This window comes from Balaenoptera acutorostrata, chromosome 20 (assembly GCF_949987535.1).
Source record: "Balaenoptera acutorostrata chromosome 20, mBalAcu1.1, whole genome shotgun sequence".
NCBI lineage: Eukaryota > Metazoa > Chordata > Mammalia > Artiodactyla > Balaenopteridae > Balaenoptera > Balaenoptera acutorostrata.
The window spans coordinates 23,627,694-23,649,069 of record NC_080083.1 but is presented as its reverse complement, the minus strand read 5'-3'; the positions used below and the strand labels follow the sequence as shown (position 1 = coordinate 23,649,069).

Below are 21,376 nucleotides of genomic sequence, written 5' to 3'. Positions count from 1 at the left end.
TACTGCCAAACCTTCTTATTCCTTTAGATCCAGCATATGCTGTGTCTTCCTCATGAGGCCATCTCCCATTAATCCATGCACACTGATCTCTACCTTCTTTGAATTCCTATTACACATCATTATATCACAATCATTTTCTGTGTGCTATGTTTTTGTTTTCAGCAGCATCCTTAAGTCTTTGGGACAAGGAATTAGGTTTTCATGCTTTGTATCCTCATCCCATACCTGGCAGAGTGATGAGTACAAAGTAAATTTTTGCCCACTTCAACCCAAAAATTTACACTGGAAGAAAACTGCCTTGTAATGCATGTAGTCAAACCATTTCCCCAGAAAGCAACGATTAAGATTCCAAGACCTAATCATGTAACACCACTAGCACATTCTTCCCTTCTGCACTGCATCCATGACCTAGAGTGTACACTATCAGCTGAAAGCACAAGGCAGGGACTACTGGTTGCCAAGCCTAATACTCATTTTGATCCTCTACCTTACTAACAAACCCATAATCATATCCCTGCTTACCTTGTAGCTAGGAGTTCAAGTGGAGGAGAGGCACTAACTGAAAAGACAGTAGCCTTCTTGAGATCATTAGGGGAAGGGGTCATATTCTAAAAGATGTCAAAACTAGAAATGGAAAGAACCTAGGTCATTAATGACACATCACAGAAACACTTCACTAGCCCTGGACTGCCTACCCAGTAACTTTCAATTACATGGTTTGTATAGGCCATTGCAATTTTACCAGCGGTTGAATTGGAATTACATAGTGAAAAGGTCACGACAAACCTGATAACTAAATCACTATAAGCCATTAAGAAGCATATATTCTCATTTACTATACAGAGAAAGTAGGGGAAAATCTGACTTCCTGAGTGATAACCATTAATCATCTTTGTCCATTGTCCTCTCATGGTCACAAATGTAACCAGCATGGAATTAAGAGAATGCTTGCTTGGGTTTGAATCCACAGCTCCACTGTGTGAATTCAGCGCCTGAGTTTTTCTAAACTGCAAAATGGGACTAAGAACAGTATCTATTTCATAGTATTGCTGAAAGAAATGAAAGAGAAAATTCATGGAATGCCTTTAGAACCATGTCAGGCACATGCTACAACAACAGTAAATGTTAATGATGGTGGTGGTGGTGGTGATGATGATGATGGTGATGATGATGATGATGATGATGGTGACGATGATGACGAAGATGACGACGACCACGACGACTTAACAGTAAGTTCTAATCCACTGTAGGAGGCCATTATAAACACTAAATAAACACATAAACTGAAACACATTTTTCTTAATGATGCTAATCTTTTATTTCAAGACTGAATTCTGATGGACTTCTGGCTTGCTTTCATGTTTTGCTATCACCCTACGTTTGAGAAAACAGTGAGCAGAAAAATCACAAGGACTGAGTGACAAAAACCCTAAATATGTTTTTATTTCCTTTCCCATCTGTCTTGTAAGAGCATACTCTTATGGTAAACAAAGATTTGAAGACATCAAAGTTCCCCCGCTGAAATAATACAAAATTTTAATAGCGGTTCAAAGAAATTTTTTTTAATTCCTTACCCAGAAGATCCAGTGCTCTTACAAACACCAAGGAGGGGCCTTTTTTCAGCGAAGTTGTCACACTTTGGAGCACCTGATAAGGAACATGAAATAAAATGTAAAATAAAACTTTGAGAAGTATTCTTGTATATTTCCCATTATTTTCATTCTCTCAAAACATTTACAGCTAAAGAGATAGCAAAACATTCATTTAAATTGATATATTTATACAGCTGAACAAAAACTAGAAGAGCTATAAATAAACTTATAACTATTTTTGAAATTGAACCAACATTTAAAAACCTGTTTTTAAAATTAACAACGTCAATCTTATACACATTCACCATGAAATCAGAAAACCACCCCCAATTCCACCAACTAATTACCTAAGAGTTGTATAACCTTGATTTCAAAACTAAATAAAAGAAGGTCGCAACAGAAACTTTAAAAACTTCAAAATTTCAGGCCATTCTCAATACACAACAATGCAAAATCCTGAAAAAAGACTAGCAAAATGAATAGCAATGTATTAGGAAAAAATAAAATCAGCCAGTCCGTGGAGAAAGACTGAAAGACACTGTCAACCAGAGAGCTCCAAGAAACAGCACAACCACAGCACCCTCAATAAAGTTAGAGGTTGGCAAACACATACACATTGCTTGCAATCAGCCTTTTAGTTTGCTGCTTACAAACAGGTACAAGCACCTGGAAAAGTGGTTAACTCTCTACAGGAAGAAAGTTTCAAAAATTTTGAAACCATCATTAATAATTTTAAAAATATGAGAAGATATTTCAGGCATGAAACAATATAAGAATGCAATGAAAAACTGACGCTTAGAAAATAAAAGAGCTCTGAGAAGTTAAAAACAAGGTAGATATTATTTAAAAACTCAACACAAGCATCAGAGAAAATTTCCTAGAGAACACAGCAAAAACACCAAAAACAAAAAAGAAAAACAGCATTAATTTATACACACACACAAACACATACACAAGAGAAATGTTAAAGGACAGTCTCAAAGTTCCAGTACGTAGGTAGGAATTCCAAAAAGAGAGAAAAGAGAAAAACAGAGGAGGAAAGAATCCATGAAATGTTTCAAAATTTTTCACAGAACAAACAAGGACAAACAAGAATTTTGCAAGAACGAGGCAAGGACTCCACTCTCACCACTGCTATTCAGCATAGTACTGGAAGTTCTAGACAAGGCAACGAAGCAGAAAAGAAAGGGGGGAAAAAGTCATACAGATAACAAAGGAAGAAATAAAACTCCCTATTTGCAGATAACATGATTGATACATTGAAAATCCCAAGGAATCAACAACAACAAAAACTTCTAGAGCTAGTGAGTTAGCTCAGCAAGGTCACCAGAGTCAAGATCAACATACAAAATATCAACCGTATTTCTATATACTAGCAACAAGCATACAGAATTACAGAATTATAGATTAAAAATATAATACCATTTATAACTGCTCAAAAGAACATTAAATACTCAGGTATAAATCTAAAAAATATATACAGGACTTAGATACTGAAAACTACAAAATGCTGAGGCAGGAAATGAAAGACAATCTAAGTAAACGGATATATAAAGTTGACAGAAGATGCACAGATTAATGGAACAGAAGACAATCCAGAAATAGACCCAAACAAATATGGTCAACTGATTTTTGAAAGAGGTGTAAAGGCAATTAAGCGGAGTAAGACCATTTGACCATTTCAACAAATGGTCCTGGAGCAACTGCATACCCATAGGAAAAGAATAAAACTGGAAATAAAACACCTTACCTAAAATTAACTCAACATGGATCAGAGATTAAAATGTAAAACTATATAACTTTTAGAAGAAAACAAAAGAAAATCGCAGGACCTAGGGTCTGGTGAAGAGGTCTCAGACATGACACCAGAAAATATGATCCATGAGATCGAAAAAAGCAATAACTTGGCTATAATTAAAATTAAAAACAAGCTACACATTGGAAAAAATACTTGTAAAACACATATTTGACAAAGGACCCATCTAGAATATATGAAATAATCTCAACATACTCAAAACTAAAAAACAAAAATCCAACTTTAAATGGGCAAAAGACATGAGATATTTCACTGAAAATAAGATATGGAAAGCAGATATGCAAATGAAAAGGTTTTCAACAACATTCGTTACCAGGGAAATGTGAAAAGCAAATGCTGACAAAAATGCAGAGAACTTAGATCTTTCACACATTCCTGGTGGAAATATAAAATAGTACAGCCCCTTTAGAAAAAAGTGTGGCAGTTTCCTTAAAAGAGCAGAAACAAAAAACCTAAACATACACTTACCATATATCCCAGCAATCATACTACTGGGCATTTATCCCAGAAAAATAAAAACTACACCCACACAAACTTGTACACAAATTTCATAGTAGATTTATTTTAAACAGCAAAATAAGTGAAATCATCCCTGATGTCCTTCAGCAGATGAATTTTACCTCCACACAATGAAATATTAATCAGTAGTAAGAAGGAACTAACTATTGATACACTAAACATCTTGGATACACCTCAACAAACTTGTGCTAAGTGAAAAAGCAATACTGTGTAAGTCCATTTACGTAATACTCTTGAAATGACAAAATTAGTACAGAGATGGAAAACAGACTGATAAATTCCCAAAGGTTAGGGATGGTGGACGGAGATGGTGTGAGGGAGATTACTGTAGTGATGAAATAGATCTGTATCTTGATTATGGTAGTGGGTACATGAATCTACACATGTGATAAAATGACATGGAACTATGTGCATACATTCCACCAAAGTCAGTTTCCTGGTTTTTATATTGTATATAAGATGTAACCAGCTGGGCAGAAGGTGCACAAGACCTGTCTGTAGTATTTTTGCAACTTTCTGGTAAATATGTAATATTTCAGAAGGCAGGTTTTTTTTATAATGGAAGATAGAATAAAGAGGATAAATATTTACTTTTAATATTATGTAATTTCGTTTATGCTCTTTAAAAAGGTACATATGTCGGGGCTTCCCTGGTGGCGCAGTGGTTGAAAATCTGCCTGCCAATACAGGGGACATGGGTTCGAGCCCTGGTCTGGGAAGATCCCACATGCCGCGGAGCAACTGGGCCCGTGAGCCACAACTACTGAGCCTGCGCGTCTGGAGCCTGTGCTCCGCAACAAGAGAGGCCGCGACAGTGAGATGCCCGCGCACCGTGATGAAGAGTGGCCCCCGCTCACCGCAACTAGAGAAAGCCCTCGCACAGAAATGAAGACCCAACACAGCCATAAATAAAAAATAAATAAATAAATAAAAAATTAAAAAAAAAAAAAAGATGCTCCACATCACAGGTCATCAGGGAAATTCAAATCAAAACAACAATAAGATACCACTCCACACATACTAGACCAGCCAAAATGTAAAACAACGACAATACCAGATGCTGGCAAGGATTCAGACCAACAAGAACTCTCAACCGTCACTAGAGGGAATGCAAAACGGTACAGCCACATTGTAAGACAGTGTGGCAGTTTCTTACTAAACTAAACATACTCTTACTACAAGATCCAGCAATCATGCTCCTTGGTATTTACCCAAAGGAGTTGAAGACTTTGTTTACACAAAAACCTGCACATGGACATTTATATCAGCTTTGTTCCCAGTTGCCAAAACTTGGAAGCAATCAAGATGCCCTTCAGTAGATGAGTGGATAAATAAACTGTGGTACCTCCAGACAACGGAATATGACTCAGGACTAAAATGAAATGAGCTATCAAGCCATGAAAAAACATGGGGGAAACAAATACATACTGAATGGCTCTGGAAAAGGCAAAAGACAGTTTTTAATACTGAGACAGTAAAAAGATGAGGGGTCTTCAGGGGTTAAGAAGGAGGGAGGCATGAGTAAGTAGAGCACAGAGGATGCTTAGGGCAGGAAAACTATTCTGTTTGGACACTACAATGGTAGATACATGTCCTTATGCATTTGTCAAAACCAGCTGAATGTACAACACCAACAGGGAACCCTAATGAGAATTGTGGACTTTGGGTGATAATGATGTCAGTGTGGGTACCTCTGTGGTGCAGGGTATGAATAGTGGGGGAAGTTGTGAGATGTGAGGGGTCAGGAGATACACAGCAACTCTCTGTACTTTCTGCTCAATTTTGGTAACTAAAAAATGCTCTTAAAATATTAATTTTAAAAAGATGTAGCAAGCTCTTGAACACCCATGTTCACTAAAGAATCATTCACAATAGCAAAAGGTGGCAGCAATACAAATGTCCATCAAATGATGACTGGATAAAGAAAATGTATATATTAAAAAGGAAATCCTGTCACATGCTACACACAGATGAATCTTGAGGACATTATGCTAAATGAAATACACTATTCACAAAAAGACAAATACTCTATTATTCCACTTGTATGGGGAATCTAAAGTAGTCAAATTCCTAGAAACAGAAAGAAAAAGGTGATTACCAGGGACTAGTGATGGAGAGAAATGGAGAGCTGGTGTTCAATGCGTACAGAGTTCTTTGAATGCACTTAACACTGCCAAGCGGTACAATTAAAAGTTTGTCGGGAATTCCCTGGCAGTCCAATGGTTAGGGCTCTGTGCTTCCACTTCATGGGACCACGGGACACAGGTTCAATCCCTGGTCAGGGAACTAAGATCCTGCATGCTGCACAGCATGGCTGGGCAGGAAAAAAAAAGTTTGTAAAGATTTAAAGATGGTAATTTTTTTTTTCTTTATGTTTGGCTGCCTTGGGTCTTTGCTGCTGCATGCGGGCTTTCTTTAGTTGCGGTGAGCGGGGGGATACTCTTCGTTGTGGTGCACGGGCTTCTTACTGTGGTGGCTTCTCTTGTTGCAGAGCACAGGCTCCAAGCGCACAGGCTTCAAGCGCACAGGCTTCAGTAATTGTGGCTCGCGGGCTCTAGAGCGCAGGCTCAGTAGTTGTGGCACACGGGCTTAGCTGTTCCATGACACGTGGAATCTTTCCGGACCAGGGCTCTAACCCGTGTCCCCTGCATTGGCAAGCGGACTCTTAACCACTGCGTCACCAGGGAAGCCCTAAAGACGTTAAATTTTATGTTATGTGATTTTTACCACAATTTTGAAAAAGGTACAAGTTGTGTGCTTGAACAAGTGTGTGTAGTTAGATGTATAGACAGATATTTAGTTATCTTAAGTGCTAAAGACATAAACACACAAACACCAATTTCAGGATAGGAATAGTCCTCTTAGGGGTTTAGGATGAAGACAATATTCGGGAGAGGTAGCCAGGGGACTTCAGCTCTCTTTTAATAATGTTTCATTTCTTTGCTAGATGGTAAAGAGCAACTGTAATGTTAATGTTAATAATCCTCGTTAATGGATCCCTCCAAAAATAATGAGGTTTAATCCAGAGGAGGACAGGTTAATGGTTACACATTTAGATTGTGATCTGACAAAATATACTTTTAAATTGTGATAATAATTATACTAAATAGGTTAAGACAAGTTCTATGATCCACTAACAGACTGTATTATCACACCTTAGAAAGATCAAAACTATAAAAAAAAGGATCCAAAACTATAAACACAGTGTTGATGAATAAAGTTCTCCATAACTAATTTAAATTTTGAGAAGCTTATAAAGATCAGTGTCTACATCTTCACCAAACATTAATTTACTACGGATTGTGTGCTCTTACCCCTGCTAAACAAATAAATCAGATTTCACAATTAACAATATGACTTTCCAGTGAAGCACAAGTTAAAAATTAACTGGTCCAAAGCCCATAACATTTATGTTCCAAATTAATTATAATTGAACTTCAGCTATACAAGGCCAATTCTTCACTCCTCCATATTTCACCTTCACCTTTAACAATACCTATTTTCCCTCTGCATCCTGGTGTTTTGACAATGTCTTTATGGTTTGTACCTGTATTATACACACCAATTTGATATTTTGATGAATGATACATCATGTCTTTAAAATGCAAATAATACTGGCAAGAATGGTTTGATTGTTTTTGTGTTTCTCAAACCTGAATTGAAGAATTCCATTGGTTTCCGCTGACCTACTGGGTTACAACATTCCTACCGAATCTGTTCTCTAGGTCAGTCACCTGACGCTTACTAAAGATAAGCGTCATGGATATTCAGAAAAGGTAACCAAGCAAAAAATTTAAACTACAAAATAATGCCCTCACTTAAGAACAACATAAAGCCAAAAGCCCCCACTGTACTACCAAAACCTTGTAAATAGAAAAGATGAATCTACAGTAAGCAAACAAACCATAACAAATCCTTCAAATATCTTTGAGGCACACTCTACATTAAATTTTTTCAAAGTTGGAAAACCATGTAACAAAACCTTAACTCTGCCTTAAATAATTTCTTTGTGGATGGTTTGAATAAATACAATTTTTTAAAGTGTTGGTATAAAAATTCTATAATCTCACGAACACCGTAGCTATTAACCTGATTTTTCTTGCAATATAAATAGCATGTACTCTCCAAGATGTCTAACGGAGTCATCACCCTCCCATAATGTAATCCTCCAAATTGTAGAGGATTAACTTTTTATACATAAAATTGTGTTTATTTGCATGTACAATAGAGAGAATGACGTTACGCACACCTGTTCTACAGCATTTAACAGAATGTACCATGATGATTGAAATGAAAAGCCGTTAGCTAAATCCATCAAATATAAAAACTATTGCAATCCTGTTGCAAAGTCCTTTTGTTAAACTCCTTTTATTCTAAATCCTTTTAATTCTGTCCTGTAACACTAAAACATTTATAAAAAGCTTAAAATCCTAATAAATCGCACAATTAAAGTAATGAAAATGGGCTTGCCCACCAAGTCACCAACTCCTCTCCCCCTCAACAAAATTCAAGACAGTTTGCATGTCAGAAAATGTTGAATAACACCCCCATCATACACACTATTGTAAACTCATTAACTGAAGAGTTTAAGTTCATGGATCAGCCTTAAGGATTTCAAGATATCAAATAGAAACCACTTGTGTATAGATCCAAAATCGTATCCAGAGGCAAATAAACATCCAACTGATAATAAGATATTCCAGCTCTACTCTTTTGATGTTGAGGATGACTGGAAAACAGAGATTTTACACAAACATGTATTAAGTAGGCACTAATTTTAACTGAGAGTGCCTTCTGCAGAAAGATTCCATTGAACAATTTAATTCATTTTATCAGTTAAACTGTTTCCAAGTCTTCCATTCCATTTGTTATTTTATTGAAATAATTCTTTTAGAAAATACTTAATTCAATGAGGTTGTCCAAACCTATTTTCATCATAGATTCTCTCAATGTGAGCTTCAAGTTGTAGTCATATTTGCAGATCTAAATTTTAGCTAGAAAGTATGATTTCATCGTCAGTTTGTAGTCAATACATTTTATTGTGTGTAATTTTAGATTCTGTGTAGATATTTTCCCACTAAAAAGTTCTATTTTATTACGCAATGTTCTATTTTGTGCTACAAAACAATCACCATTATGAACTGAATACTCTTCATGTTTATTTCTCACCTAAACAGAGAAAAATGTGAGGAATTTTTTTAGGACAAAGAAGACAGAGATAAAGTGGAAGATGAGATGAAGAGAGAGAAATGGGAAAACAGACACATAGGCTGCAGGTACCATCAACCAACCACAAGAAAAACAGGACAGAAATCTTATTGCCTTGAAGTTTTATCAAAACATGATCACCAGGTGGCGCACTGGTTAAGAATCCGCCTGCCAATGCAAGAAACACGGGTTCGAGCCCTGCTCCGGGAAAATCCCACGTGCCATGGAACAACTAAGCCCACGCGCCACAACTACTGAGTCTGCACTCTAGAGCCCGCGTGCCACAACTACTGAAGCCCGCACGCCTAGAGCCCATGCTCTGCAACAAGAGAAGCCACTGCAGTGAGAAGCCAGAGCACCGCAACGAAGAGTAGCCCCAGCTTGCCGCAACCAGAGAAAAGCCTGCGCGTAGCAACAAAGACTCAACGCAGCCAAAAAAAAAAAAAACCATGAACACCAAGTAAATCTTTGCATCTGCCTCAAGTATCCAAAACATGCATATACATTTTAGACTCCACGGTGACTTCAGAAAGTTTAAAATGTTAAACACAACATTTTTAAATTATTGCTGGCTTTATTATCTTCCTCCATAAGTTAAAATGTTCAGCATGTGAGGTATCCCTTAATATTTAGTGGCATCGCATTATTTCTCTTCAAGGATCAGGCCCCTTGTGCTCTTGCACAGATTTGACTCACCAGACCTTAACAAACACAAAGTACAAATCATACATTGACAAAGGAGTAAAATGAGATTTTGAGAGGCTAAATAATTCTCCCAAGTTATTGTGGTACTAAACCACGTGCGAACCAGAAAGACAGCCCAGGATTTGTTCCTCTGCTACCCTGGCTCACTGAAAAATCTACTGTCAGAAAGTTATGACCAAGAAGAACTCTGCTGGAAAATAAATAAATGTACTGATAAAGGCTAATGTATCTAATCCCTTAGTGCTTTAATTCTCTCATCTGTAAAGTGGAGATAAGTGCCAATACCTCACATAGGATTGTGGTGAGGTCTAAAAAAGATAAGATATGGAATGGACTAAACAAGGTGCTGCAACATGTAAGAACTCAATAAACTTTATGCAGTTATTATTGTTGCTGGCAACCGTCGTATTGTGAATCCATTCATTTACTTTCCTCGTAAGAAAAAAAACACTCTTCATGTCCTTAACTCCTTTCTTGCTCTTCTACCATGGTATCAATATCTCTCTGACCTAGCCCTCTACCCTGCTCACCCACATTGGAATATGCCAAGCACACTCCTGCCTCAGGAACGCTCCATTTTCTGCTATCTCCTTGGAATTATCAAGTTATACCCCAGTCATCTCCATAGTTCTCTTACATACTTTTTTTAGGTCATTGCTAAAGTATTTTCCAATCAGAAAGATCACCCTCTATCATGCTTCCGCTCTTTTGTTTTTCTTTAAAGCACTTAACAGAGCCTCATATTATACACATTCGATTGATTATCTGTCTCAGCTCACCCAAATGGTAACTCAAACTCCATGACACATAAAGACTTGTATGACAAAGTTCACAACAGCTTTATTCATAATAGCTCAAAAATTCAACCCAACAGGAAAATGAATAATTAAATATATTCATAAAATGGAACACTACTCAGCAATAAAAAGGAAAGATATACTGATAACATGTAACATCATCAAGAAAAGGGAAGACTACTTCTCTGAAGTGAAAGAAGTTGGAACAGTATATGCTTCCGAGGGGGTAAGGATGACTGGGAAAGGGCATGTGAGAACATTCTGGGGTAACAGAAAAAATCTTTAAAGAGGTATGGTTTACATAAGTGTATGTATTTGTCAAAACCCAAAACTGTAACAGATAAATCTCTGCATTTCTCCACTGTAAATTACACTTGCATTAAAAAATTGAAGCAAATAAGAAAGTTGTTCAGTGGCAAAGGAAATAAACTGTGTGCATGACATTAATAGTGGTTGATTAGAGTGATAAGAATAGAGGTGGGCTAAAATGTGACCAAAATATTAGTAATTAGTCTAGGGCAAAGGTATACAGGAGTTTATTGTCCTACTCATTTCATCATTCTGGGGGTTTTATGTTTTTGGCAAAAACAAGTTGGAATATGCATTCTAATATGCATTAGAATAAAAAGGATAATGGGATAAACATGAAGATGTAAAATACGATATCAAAAACACAAAATGTGGGGGAGAGGAGTTAAAATGTAGACCTTTTAGAATGTGTTAGAACTTAAACGATTACCAGTTTAAAACAGGAGATACAATTAAAGATTAACATATATGAACCCAATGGTATTAACAAATCAAAAACGTACAATAAATACACAAAAAACTAGAGAGAAAGGAACACAAGCATACCACTAAAAAAATAAAATCATCAAACCATAAGGGAAGAAACTAAAAGAAGAGGAAAAGTACAGAGAAGAACTACAGAAACAACCAGAATACAGCGAACAAAATGGCAATGAGGGCTTCCCTGGTGGTGCAGTGGTTGAGAATCTGCCTGCCAATGCAGGGGACACGGCTTCGAGCCCTGGTCTGGGAAGATCCCACATGCCGTGGAGCAATTAGGCCCGTGAGCCACAATTACTGAGCCTGCGCATCTGGAGCCTGTGCTCCGCAACAAGAGAGGCCGCGACAGTGAGAGGCCCGCGCACCGCGATGAAGAGTGGCCCCCGCTCGCCACAACTAGAGAAAGCCCTCGCACAGAAACGAAGACCAACACAGCCATAAAATAATAAATAAATAAATAAATAAAATTTTTAAAAAAATGGCAATGAGTACACACAAATCAAAAATCACTGGGGCTTCCCTGGTGGCACAATGGTTACACATCTGCCTGCCATTGCAGGGGATACAGGTTCGAGCCCTGATCCAGGAAGATCCAACATGCTGTGGAGCAACTAAGCCTGTGTGCCACAACTACTGAGCCTGTGCTCTAGAGTCTGCGAGCCACAACTACTGAGCCCGCGAGCCACAACTACTGAGCCCATGTGCCACAACTACTGAAGCCCGCACACCTAGAGCCCATGCTCTGCAACAAGAGAAGCCACCGCAATGAGAAGCCTGCGCACCACAACGAAGAGTAGTCCCCACTCACTGCAGCTAGAGAAAGCCCGTGCGCAGCAACGAAGACCCAATGCAGCCAAAAATAAAATAAATTTTTTTAAACATCACTTTAAATGTAAATGGAATAAACGCTTCAATCAAAAGACACAGGGAGGATGACTGGATTAAAAAAAAACCAAGACCCATCTATATTCTGCTTAAAAGAGCTAAAGACACACACACAAACTGAAAGCAAAGAGACGTAAAAAGAAATTTTTATGGGGGGGGGAGGGTACCAATACTCATATCAGACCAAATAGACTTAATAACAAAGTCTATAACAAATGACAAAGAAGGGCATTATTTAATGATAAAGTGATCGATGCAAGAAGAGGATATAATACTCATTAACATATATGCACCTAATACAGGAGCACCTAAATATATAAAGCAAATATTAACAGACATAAAGGGAGAAACTGGCAATAATACATTAATAGTAGGGGACTTTAACGCCTCACTTACATCAATGGACGAAGCATCCATACAGAAAATCAAGAAGGAAACAATGGTCTTAAATGATGCATTAGACCAGTTAATCTTAATAGATATCTACAGGACATTCCATCCCAAAAGATCAGAATACACATTCTTATCAAGTACACATGGTATGTTCTCCAGAACAGATCACATGTTAGACCAAAAATAACTCTCAACAAATTCAGAGAATAGGAGTTGTATCAAGCATTTTTTCCAACCACAATGGTATAAAACTAGAAAGCAATTACAGGAAGAAAAATGGGAAAAATGAAACAACATGCTACTAAAAAACCAATGGGTCAATGAAGAAATCGAAGAGATCAGAAAATACCTCGAGACAAATGAACATGGAAATATAGCTTTCTATGGGATGCAGCATTTGACAAAATTCAACATTTGTTCATGGTAAAAACTTTCATCAAAGTGGGTATAGAGGGAACATATCTGAACATAATAAAGCCCATTTATGACAAACCCACAGCTAACATCACGCTCAATGGTGAAAAGCTGAAAGTTTTCCCTCTAACATCAGGAACAAGACAATGATGCCCATTCTCGCCTCTTCGGTCTAATGTAGTATTGGAAGTCCTAGCCACAGCAATCAGACAAAGAAAAAAAAATGGCATCCAAATTTGGAAGGGAAGGAGTAAAACTGTCACTATTTGAAATGACATGATACCATATATAGAAAACCCTTCCCACATGCCGCGGAGCAACTAAGCCCGTGCGCCACAACTACTGAGCTTGCGCGTCTGGAGCCTGTGCTCCGCAACGAGAGGCTGCGATAGTGAGAGGCCCGCGCACCGCGATGAAGAGTAGCCCCCGCTTGCCACAACTGGAGAAAGCCCTCGCACAGAAACGAAAACCCAACACAGCCAAAAAATAAATAAAGTGAAATTCCAAAAAAAAATAAAAAATAAAAACCCCCTGAAGTCTCCACTATTAGAACTAATAAATGACTTAGGTAAAGTTTCAGGATACAAGATTAATACATTTTAAAAACCTATTGGGACTTCCCTGGTGGTCCAGTGGGTAAGACTCTTTGCTCCCAATGCAGGGGGCCCAGGTTCCATCCCTGGTTGGGGAGCTAAATCCTGAATGCATGCCACAACTAAGAGTCCGCATGCCGCAACTAAGAGGTCTGCATGCCGCAACTAAGAAGTCTGCATGCCGCAACAAAGATCCAGCATGTCGCAACTAAGACCCAGCACAGCCAAAATAAATAAATAAATAAAATTTTTTAGATCTACTGCTTTTCATACACTAATTATAAACTATCAAAAAGAGAAAGCAAGAAGACAATCCCGTTTAAAATCGCATCAAGGGCTTCCCTGGTGGTGCAGTGGTTAAGAACCCTTCTGCCAATGCAGGGGACACGGGTTCGAGCCCTGGTCTGGGAAGATCCCACATGCCGTGGAGCAACTAAGCTCGTGCGCCACAACTACTGAACCTGAGCTCTAGAGCCTGCGAGCCACACCTACTGAGCCTGCGCACCACAACTACTGAGCCTGTGCACCACAACTACTGAAGTCCGCATTCCTAGAGCCCCTGCTCCGCAACAAGAGAAACCACTGCAACGAGAAGCTTGCGCACCACAACGAAGAGTAGCCCCTGCTCACCACAACTAGAGAAAGCCCGCGTGCAGCAACAATAAATAAAATATAAATTAAAAATAAGTAAAAATAAAAGCAACTGCTGGAGGGGCAGGGGCACAGCAGAACCTCCCCTTGGAGAGAGAGGCACTGGTGGATGCCATTACTGCACTCGCCTGGTACCCTGCTAGCACAGCTGGGCTAGATCAGAGGCAGCACCCTCCCTCCAATCTTGCTAAGACAATCAGGGGAAAGTGGTGGCAACCACTGCCTTGATGAAGCAGGAAAGCTCAGGGGGCTGCAGCACTTCCTCATTACTGAGGGAGTGGATAAGCAGGAACAGACACGGCATTCCACTGCTCCCTAGCTAAATTCCGGGGCTACATTCAGCCACTCCCTGGCTGAGGCGGACAAGCATGAGCAATGTGGCATTCTCCCACTCCGAGACCAAAGCTGGTAGGGGTACAAAGGCAAGGCACTGTCCTGCTGCATTGCTGAAACCATGGGCATGTGTGGTCAAGACATTTTCCCACTGCATTTGGAAAGCCGGGGGGGCCAGCCTCACCGCTTACACTCTCCAGCTGACCTGCTAGAGCCAGCAGGCATGTGCAATCCACACAAGGGCCACCCCTTGATTGCCCTCTCTGTTGGACAAGGAGGCTGACATTACGGAGCTCTAGGGGACTGTAACAATTGAAAAGACAGTTCTTGGCAGGCCACCATCCCCAGGGCATTGCACAGAACACCAAAAGAAATTCAACCCCAGTCTTCCTGTGAAAGGGGCCTATTTACTTAGCCTGGAGCTTCAGCCTGAGGGACAGGTTTCAGGTTTCCCACACACCCAGGAGCTAAGGAGGTGCTCCCAGGGAGACACCCATCCCTCTTTTTCTTTGACCTTGCTACAGCTCTAAAAGACCTTCCAGAAAGGAGCTTGTACAACTGTCTAGAGCCCCAATTTTTGTAACTGTCACCCAGGGAACACCTACAGATCTCCTGGACTGGAGGCCAGTAGGAATTACAAATGTGACCCACAAGACTGTATATATTTCTATACAGATCCTGCCTGGGGGTCTGGCTTCCAATCAGCCTGAAACTAGGTGCTAAATGAGATTCCTCCTATTAACACACTGATAGGTCTTGGCACACCCTCAGCAAGCCTACAAGAATATATCAAGCAGTTTAGGGACTTCCTCGGTGGTCCAGTGGTTAAGAATCCGCCTTCCAATGCAGGGGATGCGGGTTCAATCTCTGGTCAAGGAACTAAGATCCCACATGCCGCAGGGCAACCAAGCCCACACGCCGCAACTACTGAGCCCGTGCGCTGCAACTACAGAGCCATGCACCACAACTAGAGAGAAGCCTGCGCACCACAAAGAGCCCGCACACCACAATGAAAGATCCCGTGTGCCTCAAGTAAGACCCGATGCAGCCAAAAATAAATAAATAAATAAAATTTTTTTTTAAAAAAAGGAAGCATTAAGACAGATTAAAAACACTAATAATGTATTAACCAAAAGGGATACTACAAAAATTATATTTAGATGTTTATTCAATATCTGCCTAGAAAAAACTACTTTGGACACAAGGCAGTTCTACAATAAATAAGTGTTAACATGTACATAACCTATAGTTTATCTGCCCACACAACCGTATGCTACTTACAGCATACACCCAACAGGCATGCATAAACCACTCAATTCTATCCAAAAGAATCCTACTGCCTGGTAAAATGCTAGGGTTAGTGTTTTCACATGATAGGCAATTATATCCTCTTATAAAGAGATGTAAAACCTTTATGCCACCCAGGGATCAACTATATCAACTAGTAAACTTTGGGGATTTGTCCAGTTCCTCAAAAGATTTACAGACCGCAGGGAAATAAATCTTGCTGAAGAACACAAAGTTCTTGCTGAGTAAGCACCAACTTCCCCACATAACAATATCCAAAAAATGAGAACCAAAAACACAGAGTATGAAAGTTAATAATGTGTAGATGGATCCCTATTAATTTGTGGCAAAATACTCCTGAGGAAATAATCCTCTCATTTGAAAATAAAGTGATTGATTGGAATTCATTTAAATTGAGGTGATGAAGAGATAAGCCATGGACAGAAAAAAAAATTTTTCAAATCATATATCCAACAAACGACTCGAAGCCAGAATATGTAAAAAACTCTCCAAATTCAACAGTAATTGGCAAAAGACATGAATAGATATATCACCAAAGAGGATATAGGGATTTCAAATAAGAACATGAAAGAAGTTCAACATCATTAACTATTAGGAATTGTGAAAGCAGTGGTACTACAGAAAACCATGAAATAAAAAAATATAACCTTCAAAAAATGAAAGGCAATAACTAATGAAAACTGCAACAAGAGGAAAAGAACATTCCAAAAGAGGTTGAGGATATAGGGAATTTTGCAGATGACAGTGACTTCCAGAGGGCCCAGTCAAAAGGCTTCAGGAGTTGGGATGAGTAGTGGAGGGAGTAGGGGAATCCACAGAGAGATTTCAGAAGTTTGACAACTGAATGCTGTTTGGAGGAGAGTGTGAGGATGAGAGATGGTCTTTGGCTTCCTATGGTGACTGAGGTCAACAAGGATAAAAGTCCCCATGGTCTTAGACGGTGATGGAAACACTGTGAGTGTACCATGAGAGGGGGAAAGGGAGATGGTGACGGGGTAGACACCCAGAATTCTAGAGCCACTTACTCCCTCCTGCCAGTGGTGGAGTGGAGGCCACGGGGCGCCCTCTTGACATCTGGTCATTTTAGTCACTTTTGCAGGGAAATTTTCCAAAAAAAAATTATAGTTTACTTCATTTGTCCTCATGATAGCTCTGTGAAGTAGGATACAGAGGGATATTATTACACACCTACAATCAATTAATCTTTGACAAAGGAGGCAAGAATATACGATGGAGAAAAGACAGTCTCTTCAGCAAGTGGTACTGGGAAAGTTGTATAGCCATGGGTAAATCAATGAAGTTAGAACACTCCCTCATACCATACACCAGATTTGGCATGTACACTATGGAAAACAGTATGGAGGTTCCTCAAAAGACTAAAAATAGAGTTGCTGTATGATCCAGCAATCCCACTCCTGGGCATATATCCAGACAAAATTAAAATTCAAAAAGAAACATGCACCCCCACGTTCATAGCAGCACTGTTTTACAATAGCCAAGACATGGAAGCAACCTAACTGTCCATCAACAGATGAATAGACAAAGAAGATGTGGCACATATATATATGTATATGTGTGTGTGTATATGTACAATGAAATGTTATTTGGCCATAAAAAAAGAATGAAATAATGCCATTTGCAGCAACATGGATGGACCTAGAGATTATCATACTAAGTGAAGTCAGACGGAGAAAGACAAATATTATATGATACCACCTATATGTGGAATCTCAAAAAATGATACAAATGAACCTATATACAAAACAGAAACAGACTCACAGACATAGAAAACAAACTTCGGTTACCAAAGGGGAAAGGGTGGGGGACAGTTAGGACTTTCAGATTAGCAGATACAAACTACTATATATAAAATAGATAAACAACAAGATCCTACTGTATAGCACAGGGAACTATATTCAATATCTTGTAATAAGCTATAATGGAAAAGAATCTGAAAAAAATATGTATATATACAAATATATATAACTGAATCACTTTGCTGTATACCAGAAACTAACACAACATTGTAAATCAACTATACCTCAATTTTAAAAAAATTTTAGGGGACTTCCCTGGGGGCACAGTGGTTAAGAATCCGCCTGCCAATGCAGGGGACACAAGTTCGAGCCCTGGTCCGGGAAGATCCCACATGCCGTGGAGCAACTAAACCCGTGCACCACAACTACTAAGGCTGCGCTCTAGAGCCCACAGGCCACAACTACTGAGCCTGCATGCCACAACTACTGAAGCCTGCACACCTAGAGCCCACGCTCTGCAACAAGAGAAGCCACTGCAATGAGAAGCCCGCACACCACAACAAAGAGTAGCCCCCGCTCGTCGCAACTAGAGAAAGCCCGCTCCCAGCAACGAAAACCCAATGCAGCCAAAAAATAAAGAAATTTAATAAATAAATAAATAAATAAATAATAAAAATTTTAAAAGAAGGATATTATTTACATTCGAAAGACTAGAAAACTATAGTATAAAACTATAGTAGATTAGATGATTAACTTGAGATCATACTACAGTAGCCCGTTCAATATATGAATAAAAATACCAAGAGCACATGTTAGCTGCAGTCATGTTCTGGTTAGAGAAAATATATAAGTACAGTACTTTGAAAATGCAGAACTGATTTAATACTGTTAAATTTAAAATATTAGCATCTTTAAGTAACACATCTTTATATAAGAAAATCTCCCAAGGTAAAATACATACAAAGAGAAATATCCCTCTCTTTTATTCCTTCACTCTAAACTTTTAATTCTCATTTCTGATTTCCACTTCTGACCCAGTGAAGACTGCTGAATATGGTTTCTCTTGCTTGCATCTTTCTCCTCTCCACCTAAGGCCCCAAATACAAAGAATTAGACCATTAATAATTCTTGCTTCACTTTAACGTTGAATGCTTGGACCTCTTCTTTATATTTTAATAATATAATAAATACCTATGAACCCATCACCCAAGATGAGAAGTATAACATTACCAATAATTTCCATTTACTAACATACACTCATACATCCTAAACCCTGTCAGTCACCCACTGCTGGGGAGCCATTCTCCTAAATTTTGTGCTTCTCACTCCTTTGCAGACACACACACACAGAGTTGTAGTTTTTATTTTCATATTTTACAATTTGAGAGTTTTGATTAGTTCATGAGTCTGGCTGTTGCTGTAAACTATGAAGCTAGATAAATTCACCTGGCCTCAGATTCTTTCCATGTTCCACAGGTGAAAGAATAGAAATTCCAAAATACTTCCAAAGTGAACACATACATACATAAAAACTGGAAGACACAATAAAAGCAACAAGAGGTAAAATTTCAGTGAAAACTAGGTTAAACAGTAGGTGCCAAGAAGATATTCAAATGATAACAACTGAGGCCCAGTCCTCTTGTTTTTTAAGACTAAAAGCATCACAGGCAAAGAAAAAAGAAAAAAAAAGAAACCATTCTCTATAAGGCAAGAATCATAGTAGTCCCTTGATAATAGTAAGAGGAGAGAGAAAGTTCAAGCCTCCTTTAACTATTCACAAAATCAAAAGAAAAAAAGAATCCCTTGGTGTTTTTATCATTTTCTTTTTCTACTACATCTAGCACCAGAGAGAAGAAAGCACAATTAAAACTACAATAACTCTAAAAATGCTTGCACCTTTTAAAGGATCTAAGATTCAGCTTCTCCAAAGACACATTAAAATTTAAACTATCCTGCAAACAAAATCCAAACCCAATTTATTTTTCTTTATCTACAAATAAAACCCCACAAGCCTAAAATATTTCCTAGCTGACCCTTTAAGAAAATGTTAGCGCACGCCCTAAAGACTGTCCCAGACATACAAAACAAAACTGAGTAATTTGACTATATCCCAGAACCAAGTCCAACAATATTTAAAGTAATACAAAATACCAGCCCTGAGCAACATAAATTCACAAAGTGTGGCATCCAAAGAAATGTTTCAAAGCATGCAAATAAGCAAGAAATTCTGACCCATAATTAGAAGATCAATCAATTGATAGAACAGATTGACTTTTTTTTTTGAGATAATCTAGATTTACAACATTATATAAGTTTCAGGGGTACAACACAGTGATTCAAAATATAGTGATTCACAATATAATTATAAAATATTGGCTATATTCCCCATGCTGTACAATATATCTTTGTAGCTTAATTTTTTTAAATTGAAGTATAGTTGATTTACAATGTTGTGTTAGTTTCTGGTGTGCAGCAAAGTGATTCAGTTATATATACATATATATACATATTCTTTTTCAGATTCTTTTCCCTTATAGTTTATTACAAGATACTGAATATAGTTCCCTGTGCTATACAGTAGGACCTTGTTGTTTACCTATTTTATATACAGTAGTTTGTATCTCCTTGCAGCTTATTTTATACCTAATAGTTTGTAACTCTTAATCCCCTAACCTTATCTTGCCCCTCCCCACTGGTAACCACTAGTTTGTTCTCTATATCTGTAAGTCCGCTTCTTTTTTGTTATATTCACTATTGTATTTTTTAGATTCCAGATAGAAGTGGTATTGTATAGCATTTGTCTTCTCTGTCTGACTTATTTCACTAAGCATAATACCCTCTAAGTCCAATCATGTTGCTGCAAATGGCAAAATTTCATTGTGTGTGTGTGTGTGTGTGTGTGTGTGTGTGTGTGTGCGTGTGTGTGTGTGTACATGTATATCCACATCTTCCGTAACCATTCATCTGTTGATGGACACTTAGGTTGTTTCTGTATCTTGGCTACTATAAATAGTGCTGCTGAGAACACTGCACTGGGGTGCATGAATCTTTTTGAATTAGTGTTTTTGTTTTATTTTGTTTTTCTGGATATATACCTAGGAGTGGAATTGCTGGATCATATGGTAGTTCTATTTTTAGTTTTTTGAGGAACCTCCATACTGTTCTCCATAGTGGCTGCACCAACTTACATTCCCACCAACAGTGTACAAGGATTCCCTTTTCTCACCAACATTTGTTATTTGTGGCATTTTTGATGGCAGCCATTCTGAGAGGCATGAGGTTTTCTGGTTTCGATTTGCATTTCTCTGATGATTAATGATGTTGAGTATCTTTTCATGTGCCTGTTGGCCATCTGTACATCTTCTTTGAGAAAATGTCTATTCAGGTCTTCTGTCCATTTTTTAATGGGGCTGTTTGTTTTTCTGATGTTGAGTTGTATGAGCTGTTTATATATTTTAGATATTAACCCCTTATCAGTCATATCATTGCATTTTCTCCCATTCAGTAGGTTTTCTTTCATTTCGTCAATGGTTTCCTTTGCTGTGCAAAAGCCTTTAAGTTTAATTAGGTCCCATTTGTTTATTTTTGCTTCTATTTCCTTTACTTTAGGAGACAA

General features: G+C 38.4%; 1 protein-coding gene across 5 annotated transcripts in view; it reads right to left on the bottom strand.

Annotated features, from left to right (window-relative positions):
* Positions 1 to 21,376, bottom strand: part of BCAS3 (BCAS3 microtubule associated cell migration factor) — a 577,971-nt gene that overhangs the window by 494,340 nt on the left and 62,255 nt on the right. For all 5 annotated transcript variants that reach the window (XM_057536260.1, XM_007190268.2, XM_057536261.1 and 2 more), the window contains exon 7: positions 1,575 to 1,647. In XM_057536260.1, the coding sequence (XP_057392243.1) occupies positions 1,575 to 1,647 (73 nt within the window). The remainder of the gene's footprint in view (positions 1 to 1,574; positions 1,648 to 21,376) is intronic.